Source organism: Felis catus, chromosome A1, assembly GCF_018350175.1.
Source record: "Felis catus isolate Fca126 chromosome A1, F.catus_Fca126_mat1.0, whole genome shotgun sequence".
Taxonomy (NCBI): domain Eukaryota; kingdom Metazoa; phylum Chordata; class Mammalia; order Carnivora; family Felidae; genus Felis; species Felis catus.
This window is the reverse complement of record NC_058368.1, coordinates 73341219-73362214: the sequence shown is the minus strand read 5'-3', so window position 1 is coordinate 73362214 and position 20996 is coordinate 73341219. Positions and strand designations below refer to the sequence as shown.

General features: G+C 40.7%; 1 protein-coding gene across 9 annotated transcripts in view; it reads right to left on the bottom strand.

The window, feature by feature from the left end:
- TPP2 (tripeptidyl peptidase 2) overlaps nucleotides 1-20996 on the bottom strand; it is a 68086-nt gene that overhangs the window by 29870 nt on the left and 17220 nt on the right. For 8 of the 9 annotated variants that reach the window (XM_023252993.2, XM_045055656.1, XM_023252982.2 and 5 more), the window contains exons 4-13: nucleotides 20278-20382; nucleotides 18192-18316; nucleotides 15126-15289; nucleotides 11884-12038; nucleotides 11191-11267; nucleotides 9064-9191; nucleotides 6907-7006; nucleotides 3228-3376; nucleotides 1332-1447; nucleotides 651-819 (exon numbers count right to left, since the gene is read on the bottom strand). In XM_023252993.2, the coding sequence (XP_023108761.1) occupies nucleotides 651-819; nucleotides 1332-1447; nucleotides 3228-3376; nucleotides 6907-7006; nucleotides 9064-9191; nucleotides 11191-11267; nucleotides 11884-12038; nucleotides 15126-15289; nucleotides 18192-18316; nucleotides 20278-20382 (1288 nt within the window). Of the gene's footprint in view, nucleotides 1-650; nucleotides 820-1331; nucleotides 1448-3227; nucleotides 3377-6906; nucleotides 7007-9063; nucleotides 9192-11190; nucleotides 11268-11883; nucleotides 12039-15125; nucleotides 15290-18191; nucleotides 18317-18931; nucleotides 20254-20277; nucleotides 20383-20996 lie in introns of those variants that run through there. The other variant, XM_023253017.2, reaches the window with a different exon arrangement.

The following is a 20996-nucleotide window of genomic DNA, read 5'->3' as shown; positions in this document are numbered from 1 at the left end:
TACTTTTTTCCTTTTCTTCCATTTTCAAAAGTTCTACCTTCTCTTAAAACCTAACAAATGAGTTTAGTCAATTGTAAAAATGCACTAGGACATGGGCTTCTAAAACACAGCTTAAATAACAGCCACAGGACCTTCCTAGGCTGTAGTGCACCTGTGATCCGTTCACGTTTTACCCGCGTGGCCACAGCCTCACGACAGGGTGTTTTCATGACTATGTGCCATCTGACCCAAAGGAAGATGCCAAGGATACAGTGGTGACCATTCTGTTCCTACCTCCAAGAGCTGTGGTTCTGGCTAGCTGCTTCTGCCACCCACTCTCTGACCGAACCTCTCTGTCTTACACCCAAGCAGTCAAAGTGGCAAAAAAAAGGAACCTGACGCTTGATTGTCCACAATTTAATAAAACTCTGGGTCACTGAAGGCCTAGGCTACTGTTTTCCTCTGTAGTCACCAGACTCACTGAATTGCCATGATATCAGGACCCTACCTGCAATCGCATCTCCCTAAACTATGTAAGATTTAAGATAATAATATTGGCAATTCATGTTTTCTCTTTAGAACGTTAACCCAAATGGCCTTTCTCTCGTACGATACTATTCATTCAAACCACAAATGTGAGCACCTCAGCTTACTGTCCATTTATTACTTACCGGTATTTTCTGGAAATACAGGTTCAATGCCAACGCCATGATCTGAAGGTGCGGCCACCTGAACGGGATCTCGGAGGTAGATGCCTCGGTTATTTCCAACAGTAACAGTGAAACCTAATTTATTAGCAAATGATGTATTCTGAATGAGGTAGTCATAGGCTTTATCAACCTAATTAAAAAAAAAAAAAAGTAAAATATCAATGGTTGGGTCAAGAAAATATTAACAAATCACCAACTTGATTTCGGTTGTAGCAAAGTACAGGCAAAAAGTTAGTCTGTACATTCGCCTAAGAGGACAAGTCTACCTTTTCAGACACAACACCAGTTCAACCACCCCCACAACCCCACTCCACTCTCTGGACTCACATCACTATTCCCAAGTGACCAAAGTTAGGGACTCCTCCATACGCCGTTGTAGTGACAGCTTCTGCCCTCAACCTCTTCGCTCTGAATTTCTACCCTGTGTGTCCTACATCTACTGTATTTCTCTTACTGCAACAAATCTGTCTTAGCTACGAAATCTGCTTCATACCTTGTTTGCTTACCAGTTCGGAAACTATTACGATCACATAACGTAGAATTAGATCAACTCAATCACTGTTATTATATGAAATATTATCCAGTAATAGCTAAGACTGCATCTTGATTAGCAATCCATTTTTCACACACACAAAACACTACCTGAATAATACCATGTCCTTGGGCAAATACTTCTATATTGTCAGCCTTCACGGCAGTGTTTTCTAGAGCCCTTCTGACTGAATGAACCGTATAGTTAACATTATTAGCTTTCAGACCTGAAATGACAAAGCAAAAGCAAGAAAAGGAGTATTAGAGAGTCTGCTACTTGAAATCTCTTTCCCTCACCAGCAGCAATCACACACACATTTCTCGGCTTTAATGTGCCCATTTCTTAATCTTTTTTAAAAACCTGAACTACAACAGTCTGACTCAAGCTGCTGGCATCACGCACAGATGTCATTCAACAAAAATCACTTGATGCCCATTATGCTGTGGCATTAGTGCCCTCTCTGCAGAGGAGATGCCAAAGGCATTCAGGTGGCACTTTCATTACAACACTGCTGGTCCAAAGCTCGCCAGCAGTACCAACACTCACCAGCCTCCCTGCGTGTTACAAACGCCAAGGGAGCTTAAAACAAACAAGTGAGAAAAGATGCTGAGGCCTCACTACAGCTCAATTACTTCAGCATCTTTGAGACTGGATCCCAGGCACTGATACTAACAGCCTCCCGGGTGATGCCAGGAGTAGCCAGCTGGGAAGGACTGTTCTGTGAGAAGGACATGGAGGTCACCAATTTGTCAGCCTTGTGTTGAAGATTGTTGTTAGAGATAAAAGGTGAGTAATATAGCATTCCTTTTTTTTTCCCCCTAATGTTTATTTATTTTACAGAGACAGAGACAGAGAGAGAGAGAGAGAGAGAGAGAGAGAGAGAGAGAGAGAGAGAGAGAGAGATACAGACAGAGCATGAGCAGCGGAGAGGCAGAGACAGAAAGATAACAGAATCTGAAGCAGGCTCCAGGCTCTGAGCTGTCAGCACCGAGCCGGACACAGGACTCGCACTCACAAACCGCAAGAGCATGACCTGAGCCGGAGTTGGACGCTTAACCAAGCCACCTAGGAACCCCAAGTAATATAGCATTCCTGCCAACCGCAGAGCTCATCAAGCATGTGTGCGCTTATCATACTGTAGGAGATGAGAACGTGGAAAGATGCTGCTGCCAGAGCAAATCAAGAAAGTGGCTAATTTTGTCAGTGAGAATCCAAAAGAAGGTGAAGCTCTATCAGGCGAAGGAAGATGTGAGTTGAATCTTACCAGAACGCACATGAGTCTGTAAGGCCAAAACATGGCACAAAGGAGTTCTGGGCAGAGAGAATAATACGTGCAAGGACCGGAAGCATGGAGCAAACTTAAATACCTGATGTGGTTGAAAGGGGCTAGAAATGAGGGCAGAGGGTCCTTGGACTTCATGAGAGGAGCACTCCTGAAGTGGAATCTTTGCAACAACCCGGTGACCATAACTGAGTCCCAGTCAATGCCCATGCCACCCAGTTAATCCTGTGAGCCTCCGAACACCACCCCAGGAACTCCTACCACCCTTCCCACTTTACTTATCTCCACGGCAATATTCATTACCTTTTAACACATAAGATAAACTACTGGTAATTCTGTTTATAGTCTGTCTCCCACAGCTGTAATATAAACTCCACAGGGGCAAGTACTTTTGAGCCATAATAATGCTCAATGGTCATTAACAGCCAATAAATATATTTGTTGAATGAACAAATGCACATTTAAATAATTATGATCACATAATTTTTCTCCACCTTAAACTTTACTTTGGGCCAGAACATTACCAATTCTACACAATTTCTCACCACGAGAACTTCAGAAAACACAAACATCTGTCTGCCAAAAAGGTAAATTTGTTCAATTATTTTTTATGGCTAATACCTGACTTCATATTATGCTATAGACTTAAGATTCACCATCACTTTACTGGAATTTAGAAACAGTACCAAGTCAGACCGAGCAGAGCACTAAGCAACGTCCTTACCAGAAAGTATCAGGGCGATGCCTCCACACGCATTAGGAGAAGACATGGATGTCCCATTCATTAGCTGAGTTCCTCTCAATGTCCAGTTAGGGACAGAAGCAATGGCTCCTCCTGGTGCACTGATACTCACTCCTAGGGCCCCATCGGCACTGAATGAAAAGCCATTAAAGTTTGCTTATGATGGTTGAGGACTCGATAAACATGGGCATTCATAAAAATGCCAGTGGTCAAATAAATCTAGAGTACAATACCACGGATAATTTGTAGTATCAGAATCAATCGGAAAAAAATAACCAGCACAGCTATTTCTCCATTAGATAGCAATTATTTTCCCTATAAATGAACAAAATCTGTGTGTGTGTCCGTGTGTATCTGGGGTTATGTGTAAAAGATATCAGGTATATTTACAGAGGGAAAATAAATGTCATTGCTCAGATTCCTTAATGAATGTATTTTATTGTATGCAATAAGTGGAAGCTTTGCCTTTGTCTAAAATTTAATACATCATTGTCCAAAAGAAATATGTGGGACACATGGGGCATTTAAAACTTTCCAAAAGCCCCACTTAAAAAAAGCTAATGTGGGGCACCTGGGAGGCTCAGTTGGTTGAGCGTCTGACTTCAGCTCAGGTCACGATCTCATGGTTCAGAAGTTCGAACCCTGTGTCGGGCTCTGTGCTGACAGCTCAGAGCCTGCTTTGGATTCTGTGTCTCCCTCTCTCTTTGCTCTTCCCCCACTCACATCCGTCTCTCAAAAATAAACATTAAAAAAAATTTTTTTTAAAAGCTAACAAGAAAACTGGTAAAATTCCTTTTAATAATGTATTTTATTTAAACCAATGTATCCAAAATATAATTTCAGTGTGTAATTGGTAGAAAAAAATGAGTTAATTTATATTCTTTTTTGAAATAAGTCTTGAATATCTAACACACACCCTTCCAGCACATCTCAATTCAGACTAACCTTGTGGGACTCGTGGCTGTCACCCTGGACAGCTCAAGTCAACACAGCCACCTTGTTTAGGGCTTTGACTGCACAAGATCTAATGAGATAAAGTCCACAGAGCTCATCGCACAGTCGGCAAACACAGGCAAACACAAGCTTTGCCCTGTGCCCCAAGCAAAGGAATAACATGACACACTCCTGTGGCCTCCCTGGAAGAGTGGCCATAAATTCCCCGTAAATTGTTGGCCTCTCCCTCCTACCACCCTTCCTCCCACTGACTGAACTATTTTTATTCCTGGCTAGGAATACTAGTGCAATTTGGTTTCAAATTTATACAGAGCTGAAAGCAATGCAAATAAGATCCTCCTCCTGAAATAGGCCAGTGCTCCCCGCCCCCCACCCCCCCCTTTAGTGAATACCTTACAACAAATACCGCCAGGTAAATAAGTATCTGTTGATCTGGAAAGATTTTCATATGGTATTACTGAGTAACAAAGGTTATGGAGGTGCCTGAATCATGTGATCTCGCATTTATGTACAGGAGGAGAGTAACTAAAAGAATGTCCTTGAAAATGTCCCCATGTGATCTGCACCATCTATATTGTCTATCGATACTCACAACGAGCATGTGGCATTTCACAACTGGAAAAAAGAACTAGGAAAAGTCATGAATTCTAACTACTTCCTGCTTCTCTGTAGTCATTTCCCACTACTCTGTTAAAGTGGCTAATCATAAAACATTTAGTAAGTATTCCAAAAAGGGTTCCATGATATGTAAATACAGTTTTCATTAAAAAAATAAAATTTTGGGGCTCCTGGCTGACTTACTGGGTATAGAGCGTGCAACTCAATCTCAGGGCTGTGAGTTCAAGCCTCGTGTTGGGTATGGAATCTACTTTAAAAACATTCTTTTTTTTTTTAATTAAAAAAATTTTTTTCAACATTTGTTAATTTTTGAGAGATGAAGAGAGACAGAGCATGAGTGGGGGAGGGGTAAGAGAGAGGAGACGCAGAATCCAAGGCAGGCTCCAGACTCCAGGCTCTGTGCTGTTAGCAGGGCTTGAACCCACGGACCGCAAGATCATGACCCAAGCCAAAGTCGGGCACTTAACTGACTGAGCCACCTAGGCGCCCATATAAATATTCTTTATATAAACCTTACATATTCCTTACCAAAAAAAAACTTTACATAAACATTATGTAAGTATCCTTAAATAGTGATGATGTTCTTCTAAAATACAATAGGCAATACAAATTCAAAACATGCTTATGTAGACTTTGTTTGGTAATGTGTCTTTTAATATGCCATATTTGGGGCACTGGGGTGGCTCAGTCAGTTAAGCGTCTAAATCTTGATCTCAGCTCAGGTCATGATCTCACAGTTCATGGGATAGAGCTCTGCGGCAGGGCTCTGTGCTGACAGCATGGAGTCTGCTTGGAATTCTTGGTACCCGCCCCCCCCCCCCAACTTGCACACGTGCTCTAAAAATAAACTTAAAAAAATATGTTAAGAAAAACCAAATGTGCCATACTTGCAAATACCAGTAAGTCAAGTAAATTCTGTATGTCTAACAACCTTTCCTGACAAAGAAGATTTTTCAAATAGTACACAGAATGTGCTTCATTCAGTGATGATGAGTCAATGTTTTAGACTTCATATCCTAATAATTAAATCTAATAGTTAAACCATGTATTTGAAGTACGATTCCATGTTTACAGCACAGTAAAAACATGAAACAAATTATTTCAATTCCTAGAATAACTGGGTTTGTGAACCAGTATCTCCCTAATCCAAGTTTCCCCCATAATTGACTGACTCATTTTCTTAAAATAATTCTTTAATTATTCTATAGTTCTATGGGCAAATAAGACTAACAACAAAGTCTGTTTAAACATTTTCTAATACTTTGTGTGTTATACTGACTATAAAACATTTCAAAATCACCTTTAGAAGAGAGTTAAATTTAGTAACACTTTTGTTAACTGAATGTAAAACACATAAACCTTTGCCAACTGTATCCCCAGTTGCTCTTGTGCAGTGATACAGCATTTAGGCCAGTTAGGTGGGCTGATGTGGGCAGTCTACAGTGATGGCACAGGCAAAGCTTGCTGATCCCCATGGAGATCTACAGCCCGACTGCTTTCAATGACCGTTACAGTCAACCATTGAAATAAGCTTATTTTTTTTTTTCAACGTTTATTTATTTTTGGGACAGAGAGAGACAGAGCATGAACGGGGGGGGGGGGGGGGGGGCAGAGAGAGAGGGAGACACAGAATCAGAAACAGGCTCCAGGCTCTCAGCCATCAGCCCAGAGCCTGACGCGGGGCTCGAACTCCCGGACCGCGAGATCGTGACCTGGCTGAAGTCGGACGCTCAACCGACTGCGCCACCCAGGCGCCCCTGAAATAAGCTTATTTTTTAAGAAGAAATTATTGAGAAAAGACTATGAAGATCCCTGAACTCAGAGGATTTGAATCTAGCATTACATTTGACCAGGTTCCAACCAATTTTTCTAATCTTACACTCAGAACAGGTATGTCATACAGCTAACAATGAAATAATTACAATTTGTTCCTTGAATGATGTTTCCCTGAAATGAGACTGTTTATCAAAATGAGAATCTTGAAAAAGTAAAAACCCAGAGAACTGGTAAAGTTATCAAAACTCTGTTCCTCCCCACCATGTAGTTCAACAAAATATATGTAACAGACCGTGTACCACTCTCAACCCACCTGGGGCCTCTAGAAGACCACGTGTACTGATTGGCCGGTAATTTCTCTCTCAGGGAATACTCAGCAACCATCATGTCGGGAGAAACATAAGCACCAACACCTACGGGATGAATTTCATCGTTAACAAAAGGACACAAAATTAGATCTTCATTCCAAATCCACTGTTCACTCGCTTATGTGTCACTTATGTGTTCACTCGCTTCATTCCAAATCACTGTTACTCACTTGGGTAAATCCCTTAGTCACCCTGTACCTAGTGTTTGCTCATAAATGGAAAGAAAGAAAATCTGATAAGCAAGGAAAGTTTACTATGTACCAGATGTTAAACGAGGTGCTTTGGTTTTGACTATAAAAATATCTACCAGGGTTATTATGTGAATCAAATATAATAATGTACCTAAAACTGTGTGTATGTATAAGATAGATAAACGTGTTATAAACTATAACTTTAGGAAAGTAAGGGAATTAGTTGGTCTTCATTTTTAAATGACCACTGCATCCAATATTCTTACCCATAAAGTTCGCAGTACCCCCTCCCCCGAAACGGCTGTAAAAACAAGCAAACAGCAGAGACATTAACATGCTTCGGTGTTTCAGATAAATGTGTAAAGGCAGACTAGTCACAAAGACTCTAAATTCATAGACCTATAGGGATCCAACTCAGTTTCCTCATTCTAGAAATCTGGAAACAGGGCCTCGAGAGGGCTGAAAAAAATTTACTAAGCTCACAGGGACTGGTGGAGAAAGACTTACAATCCAGGTCCACCAGCTCCTAATTCTTCTTTATAGCAAACACAGACACAGAGTAGAAGACTGGATAAAGTAGGTGAGTTAACAGGATTTAGGTTAACAGTGCAGACACACAAAACTGTAGTCACTTTGTAAAATTTAGTTTACAAATTTCTAGTGAATCTGGGGATAAGAACATGACAAAATACTGAGTATTGTGGGAGAATAGTGTATTTTGATCTGTAGGTACCTTTCAGACCTATTTGGTTTCATTTTATTTAAAATATCTCGAGAACTAAAATACAAAGGACAGATCACTGGTAGGTACTGTTGTCTCAACACAGGATTTAACAGAATTACTGAACCAAGAAGTTTTAAATCATACAAAATAAGCTATACCTTGCTTGAGATTAAAAAAAATTTTTTTTAAAGCACTAGTTTCTAAACTTTGATACCCAGATGTTACTATGTATCGATAACATCTACAGTAACTGTATGCCTTTAGTAACAACTATAATATGTATCTATTCAAGCAGTTACTGTGTATACACCAGAAAAATTATTTGGGACCAAACAGTTTCTACTGTCATGCATCCAATTACAAATGCTAAGAGGTATAAGCCTTATAGTGCTCTCAATGTGAAAGTAAAGAAAATAATTCCAGATATCACTTACTACCTATTTGTTCTCTCGTTTCATCCTCCTCATTCATGCCTCACATTAAAAAAAAAACAAAACAAAACGGGGAGGGTGTTATGTTCTGTGGGTGTTTTCACACAGGTTGGCAGCTACAGCTAATTTTACCACTTTAATATTATGAGCACAACTCATTTTGATTTCCCTTAATTCTTCTTGTTGACAGGCATTTTTTCCCCTCCAAGGACAGCGAAACAAACAACTGAGTGCATCACATCCGACAGACCAAGTAGCGGGAAGGAAGTCACAGTCATGGAATAAATGTGTTTCAACTGCTCTTATTAATAAAGCTCCCTTTCTCAACATCTGACTATTCCTGTATGTCCCACAAGAAATGAAAAGGAGGAAACTACACTAAAATTAGCCGCCATACACCGTAAATAAAAAGTGAAGCAAGCATCTGTGTTTACGTTGTTCACTCAGTCTGGAAAACCCTTCCCTTGCTCATTTCTGCTCACTGAAATCCTCGCTGCCACACTTCAGAAAGCCTCACCTAAATTCTCAAATCAGAAGCAACTGCACTTCTGTGAGCCCCGGCTGTGCCTGTACTTTCCATAAGCCACTCACTGCAGTCGCCTTCGAACCAGCGGGTCTGGCTACACCTGTGCTTCCTGAGGGCACACGAGGGAGGTTCCCGGTGTCTTGCATGCAGTAGAGATTCGATTAACATCACATTCACTGAGGGGTTTGCTGGCTTGTTCTTAAGCCCAGCTCTGAAACGGGGAAACTAACCTATTACACTCGATGTAGTTCCACCGGGACAACCGACGGTAGAAAGGCACGGACCGTTATTTCCAGCACTGGAAACGTAAATTATGTTATGCTTCCACACTGCTTCACTGATGACTTCACAAATTCTCCTGAGAGAGAGAGAGAGAGAGAGAGAGAGAGAGAGAATTCCTTTAGACATAGAAAACTGTCCCACTTTTCAAAAAAATGTCTTAGTATACTGTGAAGATGTTTTCAAATATGGCGTACATAGAAACCAAACTAGAATATGGGTTCCAAGTAGTAGAACTCAAACAGTGGCTACAAGAAGGCGTGCATGAAAATCACTCGGGGGACGTTCTCAAACTATACGTGCTTAGCCTTATTCCCACTGTTTATAACACCCCACGCTGTTCGAATGCAGGGCAAGTAACCCGTGGCACACCCAGCCCCAGAACGCCGGAACATGACACGGCCAGTCCAAGCGGCACACCCCAGCTGGGTCTCAGCGTAAGGAAGGAGTCGTGAGACCGCGGTAAACGGGGAAGAGTGCTAGACACGACGGTGAATAGATGGAGGGACAATAAACCCAAAGGACCAAAAGCAAACACTGAAATACAGGCAGCGATTGGATCAGACGGTGGGGCAACAGGCAGCTGGACTCCCACCTCCCCTTAAAATGATGTGGTCAGAAGTGACTCCTCAGGGGATTCCTATGCAGATCTATGAGCAGTGGCAAAGTTGAAAGGGAACCGGGCAAGAGGAAGAACTTAAGAGTAAGATTTAAAATAAAGAATCTGGCGAGAACTTGACAGCAAACAAGAAGCAAACTGGTATTAAATAAAAGAAACGAAGTTAGACAGTTGGGGAAATGCAGGAAATGGAAAAAAGGCGCAGGGCCAAGACGCAACAATCACGAGGGGAAGAGTATCAGGGAAAGGTGGCTCTAATAGGATGAAGGTCAAACAAAGGAAGAGAGAAAGAAACACACTTAGGTGAAAACGGTACTGAAGCAAGAGAAGAAGGCACGACTACATTCAGGAAAGAAATGAGCACGACAGGGTGACTGTTACGGCGGTGGGGCGGGGAGGGACGTGTCGCAAGAAACCTAACACTGGTTATCTGAGAAAATTACGTTGCCTGAGCACAGCAAACCAGGATCGGTAAAGTTTTCCTTTTGGTAGGGCTTTATGAAAGAGCTTCAGACACTGGGTGACACGCAGACATGGATGGGCTGCTGATGGGAATGGGGGAGAGGTGATGACTAGGTAAGTAAACACTTTAAATAATTTCAGAGTTATTACCCTGGGGGGAAAAAAGGTGAGGTAACAGACCAAGGCTGAGCCACTGGATTTGGCAGCAGGAAGACGCCAATGCACAGAAAGGCAGGAAGACCCGGGACGCGTGTCAAAATGTGCTGAGGAGCCTCAGAAGTGGTGAATACACACCATTAACCAAGTTTTGCTGGGGGAGTGAGGGAAAGCAGTGTGAAATGGAGAGATCCGTCTGTTTCAAAGGCAGCAGATTCTAGAGCGTGCCTGTGGAGTGGTATTAACCCAGGAAAGATTACGGGAGTTTTTAAGGCGAGGGGAAATGGGAACCACACAGCAAGTGCTTGAGGGACTTCTGACCCCGGGCACTTCATTTACTACAAGAAGGGAAGGCAGAGGGGCTGGGGTCAGGGTAGGCTGCAGGAAGGACAGGAGTCCCCTCTCAGGGCTTTTATCGTCTCTGGGAAAGGAAGAGGTGAGAACATCAGCCGAGGGAAGAAAGGAAGGGTCGCTGAAGGTCTCTGAAGAGAACAGACGGTGTCAACGGCCATGCAGGCCATGTAAGAGTACATGCAGATGATCAAAGGTGACGCTGAGCGACCGAGATGCACGGTCTACGTTCCGTCAGGTAAGCACACTGTTTGGGAACGCGGAAGTGCAGCAGTGGACGGGTGGGCCGGCGGGTCTCGGCGGCTGGGAGGGAATGACCACATCACACACAGGACCACGGGAACGGGGGCCGGGAGCCCACGAGACCCACCCTTATTACCGAGCCAGGGGACTGCCCGGTTTCATCTGTGGCGTGCCACCCAGGCACAGAAACATCTAATGCTCTTCATCAGCTCGAGCCTGTGGCTCATGAGCGCCTGAGAACACTCACCCAGAATTTGGCCAGTGAGTAGCTTCTCCATAGCTGTAGTTGACAAGATCACACTTATGATTGATGACTTCTATCATCTATTAAAAAGATGAAGAGTCTAGTTGAGGCAGCAATTTACAGAAAGACTGACCAGTAAAATAAAGGCATGGACTCCCAGTTTCTTAACCAATCATATTCTACTTCCACTTCCGTTCTACTTTGAAGCTGAAAAACTTAAAGGGTAGGTGGAGACACAGTATATAGTAAGTAGTCAATAAAAACACAACTAGCAGGTGCAGAATGGAATGGTTCTGACTGAATTCTAAAATCACTGAAGTTCAAGTAAAATCTAATCCATACGTTAAAATGAAACGCAGACTATGAGTTCAATTCTTCCTAGACCAATGGAGCAAGCTGGTGAAAAGGTCTGTTTGGGGTTTTTAAAGTATCTCAAAATAGTGTGTCAGGGGGCTTAATGGAAATGAAAAGTAAAACATAAATAATATTTTCATATTTTCCAAAAAATTTTATCGAGTAATTTTTAATAAAAATAATTTAAAACTGAAATAAGCATCTTTGCTTCTTAAAACCAAGTCCTATATACCAAATACAGTCTAAGGTATTCCTAGTGAATTGAAGAACACTTCATAAGACTAAAAATATCCAAGACTATCCATCGTTAAGCTTCTAAATCAACACCTCACAAACACTCACAGCTCTTATGAGGCCCGTGCCTGTTTCCATTGTGCTTAGTCTTGTATCGCCAATCTTGATTGAAAGAATTTGAGCACCGGGAGCTACACCACTCCGTTCAGGTTCTTCAGGAAAATGCCCAGCAGCTATACTAGCTACGTGTGTCCCATGAGCTCCTACAGGCAGCAAGAGGGGAAGATGACAAAATATTTTCATGGGTTCCAAGTTTTAAGCATTCAATTTATGTATTAAGCATAAAATAAAATAATCTAATAAAAATACTCTCATTTTAACATCTAATTGTATACTATCATCTTAAGTCTCTTCTCAATAATTTATAAAAAAGTGAAACCTTGAATTACTCTGCTACCCTGGATTCTATCCTGTCCACTGAGAACAAGATCCAAGTCTCAAAGGTGAGAAAGTATCTGCAACACATACAGCTGACAAAGAGCTTAAATCCATATTATCTTTCAGATCCGAGAGAAAAATGGGTAAAACACTTGAAAAGCATTTCACAAAAGATGATAACCAAATGTCAAATAAATATACGAAAAGATGTTCAACTTCATGAGTCATCTGGAAAGTGCAGTTCAAAGCCACAATGAGAGGGCACGTGGGTGGGTGGCTCAGTCAGTTGAGGGTCCAACTTCGGCTCAGGTCATGATCTCGTGGTTTGTGAGGTAGAGCCCCACATCAGGCTCGCTGCTGTTAGCAAAGAGCCCACTTTGGATCCTCTGCTCCTCTCCCTTCTCTTTCAACTCTTCCCCCACTCACACCCTTTTTCTCAAAAATTAAAAAAAATAAATAAACCTTTAAAAAAAAAAAGCCACAATGAGATATACCTCGGCATACCTTTCAGAATGGCTAAAACTTTATGGCTGACAACAGCCACACACTACTGGCAGGATATAGACCAGCATTACAGAAAGCTGAACACAGGAATACCCTACAATCCAGGAATTCTACTTCCAGCTATACACCCAACACAAATGCGTGCACATGTACACTAAAAGATACGTGCAAAAACATTCACGGTGGCATTGCTTGCAAAATTCAAAACCTGAAACAACCCCAAGATCCATCAATGGTAAATGGATACATAGTACATTAATGAATTGACTATCACACAGCAATAAATATTAAACTACTTTTTTTAAAGTTTATTTATTAACTTTGAGAGAGACAGTGCAAGCAGGGGGGTGGGGAAGAGAAAGGGGGACAATCTCAAGCAGTTCTGCACTGCCAGTGCAGAGTTCGACGTGGGTCAAACCCATGGAACTGTCAGATCATGACCTGAACCAAAATCAAGAGTCAGATGCTCAACCGACTGAGCTACCAGGTGCCCCATTATCAGCTACTTCTAAACACTATGAGATGAAGCACACAAAAATAAGGTTGCTCTAAAGAAACCACATACGAAAGGATATATACTGAATAATCTCATTTATATAAATGGAAACACATTATGTTAGACTGAACTACGTGAAAGTGCCACTATTTAATCATTTCTGACCTATAAAAACAGCAATAATGGATGGTTCAATCTAATGCGGTGATAAAAAAAAAATCAGGACCATGGTTAACTCGAAGAGGATGCGTGTTTAGGAACAGACATGATGGGCTTCGACAATGTTTTATTTCTTGATGTGTTTACGCAGAAGTGTCCCCTTTGTGGACCCAATATTACCCATTCTTCCTTTCTCATTTTTCCCAATTAAAAATAGGGAAGCTTGGGGCATCTGGGTGGCTCAGTCGGTTAAGCATCCTACATTTGATTTTGGCTCATGATCTCACAGTTGTGAGACTCAATCCTGCGTTGGGCTCTGTGCTGGGATGGAGCCTGCTTGAGATTTTTTCTCTCTCCCTCCATTCCCCTCCCCCACTCTCACATGCACTCTCTCTCAAAAAAAAAGGGGAAGCTAGATTTTAATGTAATCCCCCCGCCCCTGCTCCCCCCAAAAACACCTGACATCACCACTTACAAGTCAGAGCATCTAAATGTCACAGGAGGCTGACTACACCACATGTGCACAAGAATGTGGAGCTGTTGAGCCCTTGCACCCCGTTGGTGTAGTATAAAAGGGCACAGCTACTGTTTCTTAAAAGGTTAAACATGTTTACCATACCCAACTGGTTTGTCTAGATACCAGTCCAAATTAAACAAAAACGTATTTGCACAGAGACCTAGACACCAGTGTTGGAAAAATCTGAGTGTCCACCAGGAGGTGAGTGGGTAAGGAAGTCCTGGTGTATCCACACAATGAGCCACTACTCAGTGATAAGGAATTAGCTATTTATAACCATAATATGGGTAGATTTCATACCGGAACTATTCTACTTCTATAAAATTCCAGAAAACACAAAGTATCTGCACTGACAGAAAGCAGTTCAGTGGCTATATGGGGCGGGTGCATCAGGGTGGATTACGAAGGAAGTAGACTGGGAGGGGTGATAGATATGTCCATTACCTTGACAGTGGTGATGGCTTCCTAGGTGTACATGTCTATCAAAACTTACCAAATTGTGTATGTATGTGCAGTTTATTGTACTTCAGCTATAATTTGATAATACTGTGAGGGGGGGTAAGAAAGGGTTAAAGCTATCCTGGCTCCTTTCCTAGAAGTAACCACTATGTAGAAGCTGGTGTAGATTCTTCCCATCTGTATTTTTATCATACAAACACATACACCCATGAACACTGTGTGGTATTATTTGGCATGTTTTACAATTTCACACAAATGTTTTATCAATATATTTTTATTTAAAATTTATGTATTTGAGATTTACGAATACTGGTATATGTAGATTTATTCATTTTGCTATATAACAGTCCCCAACAATACACAGTTTTAAACAAACTTTTTTGTCATGGGTATATGGATAGTTTCCCACTTCTTTGAAATTACACAGAGTGCCACATGAGGATCTTTTTACCCGACTCTGTACTTGGTGAACTGCTCAAGAGTCAGCAACACAGAAGTAAAATTCCTTCCAAAAGAATTTTCATAAGATGAATTATGTTGGGTGTTTTTTTTGTGGCTGGACTACACCTGTATTCTTGGAATAGATCCTACATGGTTACAACTTTAAAGAAAACAACACCTTGCCAGGGAATCAAATCCCATTTATTATCATACACCTAGTTCTTTAGGTGGAATCTCTAAGTTAAATTCTCTATAAGGCTTCTTCTTGGCTACAGAAATTTATCACCTTACCACGTTACAAGTTTATCTCTAGTTACCAAATCGGAAACAAAATACCTCCACTGGTCACAATGGACAGCAGGTTTCCATCGTCATATATGTTAACAGAGTAATTTAACATCTCAGCTGTGCCAAAAGAACCATATTCTTGGGCTTCTTTGTAGTTTCTCAACACGGTAGATTTACTCAAGTCCCCATCTTCATTCGAATCAATGCAGGCTCTGTAAATTGAGAATAGTGAAACTCATCTATTTCCTCGGCTTTCCAAAAATAATGTGGTATGGTCTATTAGGTACGTTCTTACTGCCCTGTTTTATGACAACAAACACAGTAACTGCCAGGTTTAGAGTCCTCTGTCTCAGAGTCATCAGTAACGATTAAGTATGAAGCTTAAAGGAGCCAGCCCTTAAATGAAGCCATGGATAAAAGGCTTTAGGAACACTGTCCATCACAAAAGTCCAGGGAGAAAACCATTTAACTACTTAAGAAACTTCACCAAAGCTTGGCCTAGAGTTTCAGACTAATTCAGGATGATCACGACTTACAGCCTAGGCCTTACTCCCTTCTTTTAGAATTGGCTTAATGAATCCAATGGCGTATGCAGGTTTCTTGACACCAGATGAACGACAAACTGCCTCATCCCCTCCCCACAGTTATAACAGCCTCAGGCAAACATTTACTTTTTACAAACAGCATTTTCTACATAGTTTTATGGTTGTCCTGTCTGCTCTTTCCCCATTTTATTACCTCTGTAGTTTTTACAATATGTATTCCAAACACTACAAAATAGTCTGATTAAAACTAAATAAATCTAAAATAAAAGTCATAAGTGGAATGCACATCATTTAAGGTCAATATTATGTTTTTAGCTATTAGGCCTTTGTGTGCATTTTCTAGATAAGAAGAATTGTGTTTTAACAGCTAGAGTCAATCACGATTGCTACAATGAATTAATGGAAGCCCACTAGTACAGACAGGACATTTATTATAAATATTAAGGCATATATTTCATTAACAAACTTTGACAATTTAGACAGAAGGATCTCTGAAACTGTTTTTATGTATACCCAATCAGTGTGCGGCTAAAATGATTTATGGCATTTCAAAAAAAGACATACAGTAGAGCAAAAACAGAGGAGACTGAACACTAATGGAAATGAGCAAGCAGGAAACAAGTAGCATGTCAAATGGAATCTGGACTGAGGTCAACAGGTAAAACGTATGCCACCAAATCCTATTTGCCAAAACAGTAACACCTGGGTTCTTAAAAGTTACAGATGTAACTGGCCAGTTCTCCATCCCGGCAATCATCTCGGAAGTCCTGTCCCATTTTCATCCGGCCCATGAAACATTCTACATCCCTGAAGTCTCTCCATCTCCTCTGGACCTTTTTCTGGACCTTTAACCCCTGCCCCTTCCCTGTCTGCTAACTTGAGCTGATCCTTCAATAAAATCTTTCTTGATGCTTCCTGGACGGGCTCAGATGTTCTCACACTGGCTTTCACAGAGTCTAGAGTCTACGGAATAGCTTCTTTAGAGTCTACCTGGCACGAAGAAAAGTACTCAAATATTTGCCCAATGATGAAAGAATGAATGAATCAACATCTTTGACAACATTCTCATAGCAAATACAGTGACACATTCCAAAAATCAGTTTCTTGTAACCACCGTCAACATGCAGTGACTCAACACTTCAAGCACCATATCAAAATATCAACATAAAACTGAGTGACTCCCCTAAGTAATTCCACAGAGGCCAAGTATGCATATTGGTGCAGGGTATAACTTTCTGAAGGTGGTTGGCTCAGTTCAACGAACAGGTGTTAGCATACCAGAAAGGGAACATGGAGATGAGGTTCACGGATAGGATTAGAGTACTTGTGGGAGGTGGGGGGCAGGAAAGGGGGCATGGGTTAAAAATTCCTGGACATTTTTAATACATTTCTTCATCCTATCCTCTATGAAAAAAGTGACAGCTTTCATCCAACTCAAAGGAAACCTGAGAAAACAAGGTCAAAAACCACTGAAAAGAAACCAACTAACAGTTCTTTCCTTCAAGTAATCTTCTGTAAACAGTTTTCTCAACAGAGAGTGACTGAGTTTGACCCTGTACATCCTGAAGAATACTTAAGAGTATGGTTCTATTGGGTTCCCTGCTAAGGGTAGTGATATGGGTTCAACAGTGGAAGCGTGGCAGGAGGAGGGCAGATTTGACAGTCTGTAGAAACAAAAACCAAGGCACTTAAGGTCACTTTAAGTGACCTTAGTCAGTGGCCGGCATTTTTGAAATGACAGTGCCAAGATTCGCCTTAGGTAATTTGGGGTCTCTAAGATTCTCCTCAAAAAATTCTGTGTCTAACCCTGAGATGGGGCAGGGAAGCGAAGCCCTACACGGTGTACGGTACGATGCAATCAGAAAAATTATTTCCAGTAGCACCTGAAACCACAATTCTGCTGCATTTTTCATTAATTATAACATTTTCTGAAGTGTTACTCCAGTGACTTCAGATTTTATTTCCTCTAAGTTTCATCTCCAACGCAAAAATTCTAAAAGCTGTCTTAGAATAATGTCGACAAACCGTTGCATGGATCCCTTCCTTTGTCGACTGCCTTAAGGACCTTGGAAACATATTTTCCTCAGGACAAAGTTGGCAGTGTTTTCAGTACATGCAGGAAACATTGGAACTGAACCACCTATTGTCCCACTACCCCATCCCTGCTAATATTAGAATATTTCCTTAAGTCCCTGTCTAATATTTCCCACATACGCTCAGTTCTGTATCTAGTATTCTCTTGCAGTTACTTCCCAAACTGCCTAGCTCTGGTCAGGAACATTTCTGTGTCTACCAATGATTAACCTACTATTATCTGGTTAAGTTACTGTCTGGTTAATGAAACAAGCTTCTTTAAAACACACAAGGGACAGGTTTAGCACCTAAAATACCAAGAAGTTCAAAGAGCTTATCCAAAACTACCCGAAAGCCAATTCGGCTCTCCAACAGTTTTGCTGAGGGATATTTATGTCATTTAAACCAATTCTCTGGACGGTTCTGAGAATTTAATGTTCTTCAGAGTAGATAAAAACAGCTTTAAGTGAAGATCTATGTAATACATGACGTTTACCTCCAGGCTTCACCATCATGCCACACCAAGCAGTCATACACAGGGCCAGGATCACTATATTTTTTCTCAAAAGAATTTAGCAATTCCACTTGACTTTGAAGTTCCTCCTTGATTAGTTTATTTGCCTAATCAATAAGAACATATATTAATATTAGTACATTTTGTGCTCTTGAAACACACAACATATTAACATGTAACCAAAGACACCGTGTGACCAACAGGAAAGCCATTTTACTCTGGAAAAATGTAAGAAATTTTTTTATATCTATGCAACTTGTAGTTCAATTTAGTGATGCAGATATTAATTAATATATTGAATACTTTAAAAATAATACTTCTTTTAGTCAATCTCTCATTTATTTATTCCATCTGCTTTGGGAAAGACACAGTGTTCCATGTTGATGGTATCATTTGACCAAGACTTATGTTAATCACGTATCTATAATCTGCACAACTAATTTCCAAAATTAACTCTAAAATTGCTATAAAATAGGTTATCTATTGACCTTTAGATTTTTTTTTGAATCAGGATTGTTTCCATTGAAATCTGTTTAAGAATCCAAATAAATAAGAGAAACCACAAATTACCTTCTGTCTTTTAGAACATGCTAAACACATACTATATTCCTGACCTTGTACAGATAAGCTATTTAACCATTCTGATCCATCACCATGAGAACTGTCACACGCCAACTATTTTTGTTTAAACTACGTACTACATTAGACTGCTCTACATTCACCTGAACAGTCCTACTGAATTAAAATGTAATTTCCATATGTTCCAAAAATCTGGTTACGCTTCATTTTTAGTTATTCAATATATTCAACATTTACTCCTCCTTAAAGGAAAAAAAAACAATTATACAGACATTGTTGGTAAACAAAATCAAATGGATAATTAAATCTAGATCCCTCCTTTTATAAAGTTGACTTGATATGCATACTGCCTGAAGTACAACACTTAATGTGACTAGTAAGAGGCTGAAGGACAAACAGTGACCTAACAGAAAATACTGCAGCTAAAGAGGGTGAATTACCCAATTAAAGGGGATGCTGTACACAGATTAAGTAAATGCAAGTTAAATGTGTACGTAGATCTATTGAGGCCAGTTGTCCTCGCCCCTAACTGCACATTAATTAAAGCTCCAGGGAGCTTTAAAAAATGTCAGCCTTCCTCCAAGGCTTTAATTCCTCTCTAGGGCACAAAGCTCTTCATGTGATTCTAATCTGCAGCCAGGGCTGACAACCACCAATACCATTCCACTTTTGATTAAGAAAAGGTACATGTATGCATTAAAAGAAAGATTCAGAAGGATAAACATCAGGTTGTTGGTATCACCCCTGAGGAGTGGCACTTTGGAAGCTCTTGCTTATTACTTTACACACCCGTGTTATCCAAAAGTTTCTGCAACTAGCACGTATTGTTTTCCTTATAAACCAAGACATTATCTTTATTTTATTAACTGATTAAAAGAAATGTAACAGCTATTTAACGATGTGAAATAATGAGAGCTCTCATACCCTTCTTGCGGGAATATGAACTGGAACTACCCCTTTACGACCCACCAAAGACATGCATGCGGCTACTACCCCTCTACGACCCACCAAAGACATGCACGCGAGAATGTTCAAAACAGCATCTTCCACAAGAGCCAAGAACTGAAAACAAAGTATTGATCTGCAGAATGCACGCATGAATTGTGGTGCATCCATCATAAGCAAGAGAAGTGAACAAACTCCTTCCACACTCACACATGGATGAATGTCACAAACATAACACTGACTGAAAGTAGTGACGTGTAAAAGGACACACTGTATGATTCCATTCTGCAAATTTAAAACAGGCAATGGTGGTTGCTTTTGGAGGAGGAAGGGAGTAATGATTAGGAAGAGGTATGGAAGGGAGTGTTCAATTTGTGGTAATTCATGAGAAGTTGTGAAAAATAAATGTGTAAATTGATTTAAGAATAAAAGAAAAATTACTAAAATTAAACAATTTAAAACTTGTGGAAAAAAGTCTGCCGATTCTCTGAGAACTGAACTATGGTTCTGTGGTAACGTGTAAATAAAAGCCACTGGCACCAACTTGAGAAGGGCAATTGTTGGCAACATCAAATTCTTCTTGTTTTCTACAGGCTTCTGCAAGGGCCACCCTGTGAACAGGATCCCAGATTTTTTCCTTCCGTTCTTTCTGCAAGACAGAAAAGTTACCTTACAACGAGGTTGACAAATATCCAGGTAAACCTAGCCAGTCATTTATATATGGACCTAATTGTTATCAGTTGTGATGGTACACAATTTTCACACAGAGGCTAAAAAAATCATTTAGCATCAAGTTGATAAAGCAATGGGTCAATTACTAAAACTATTCACTACACGTGGGTTTTAAGAGAACACATTTACCACGGCACAACCAAATGTATTTTGATAACATCGTATGTCCCAATTTCAGCCCATCCAAGGATTAATAACAGCATGTCAGGTAAAAAAACCGAATTCCCAGGCATTTACAATAAAAGCAAATACTACACGCTGGCCCTTAGGGAACTGAGGACTGCTTTAAGCCATGCAGGCGGAGCACAAGAGTAAGACTGGCCGCAAGAGGGACATGCAGGCTTCCTAGACTTCCTCCCTTCCTGGCTTGTTTTTTTCCTGTCTTGGATTTGACAGGGTTCTTTGTTACTGAAATTGGTCTCACCTTCATCTCTGCTGTCTTTAACCCATAGTGCCACCCAGTGGAGGTCTGCTAGTTAAAAAAAAAAAATCCTTTCCAGTAAAACAATCAACTCCACTGAGCTAAGGAGG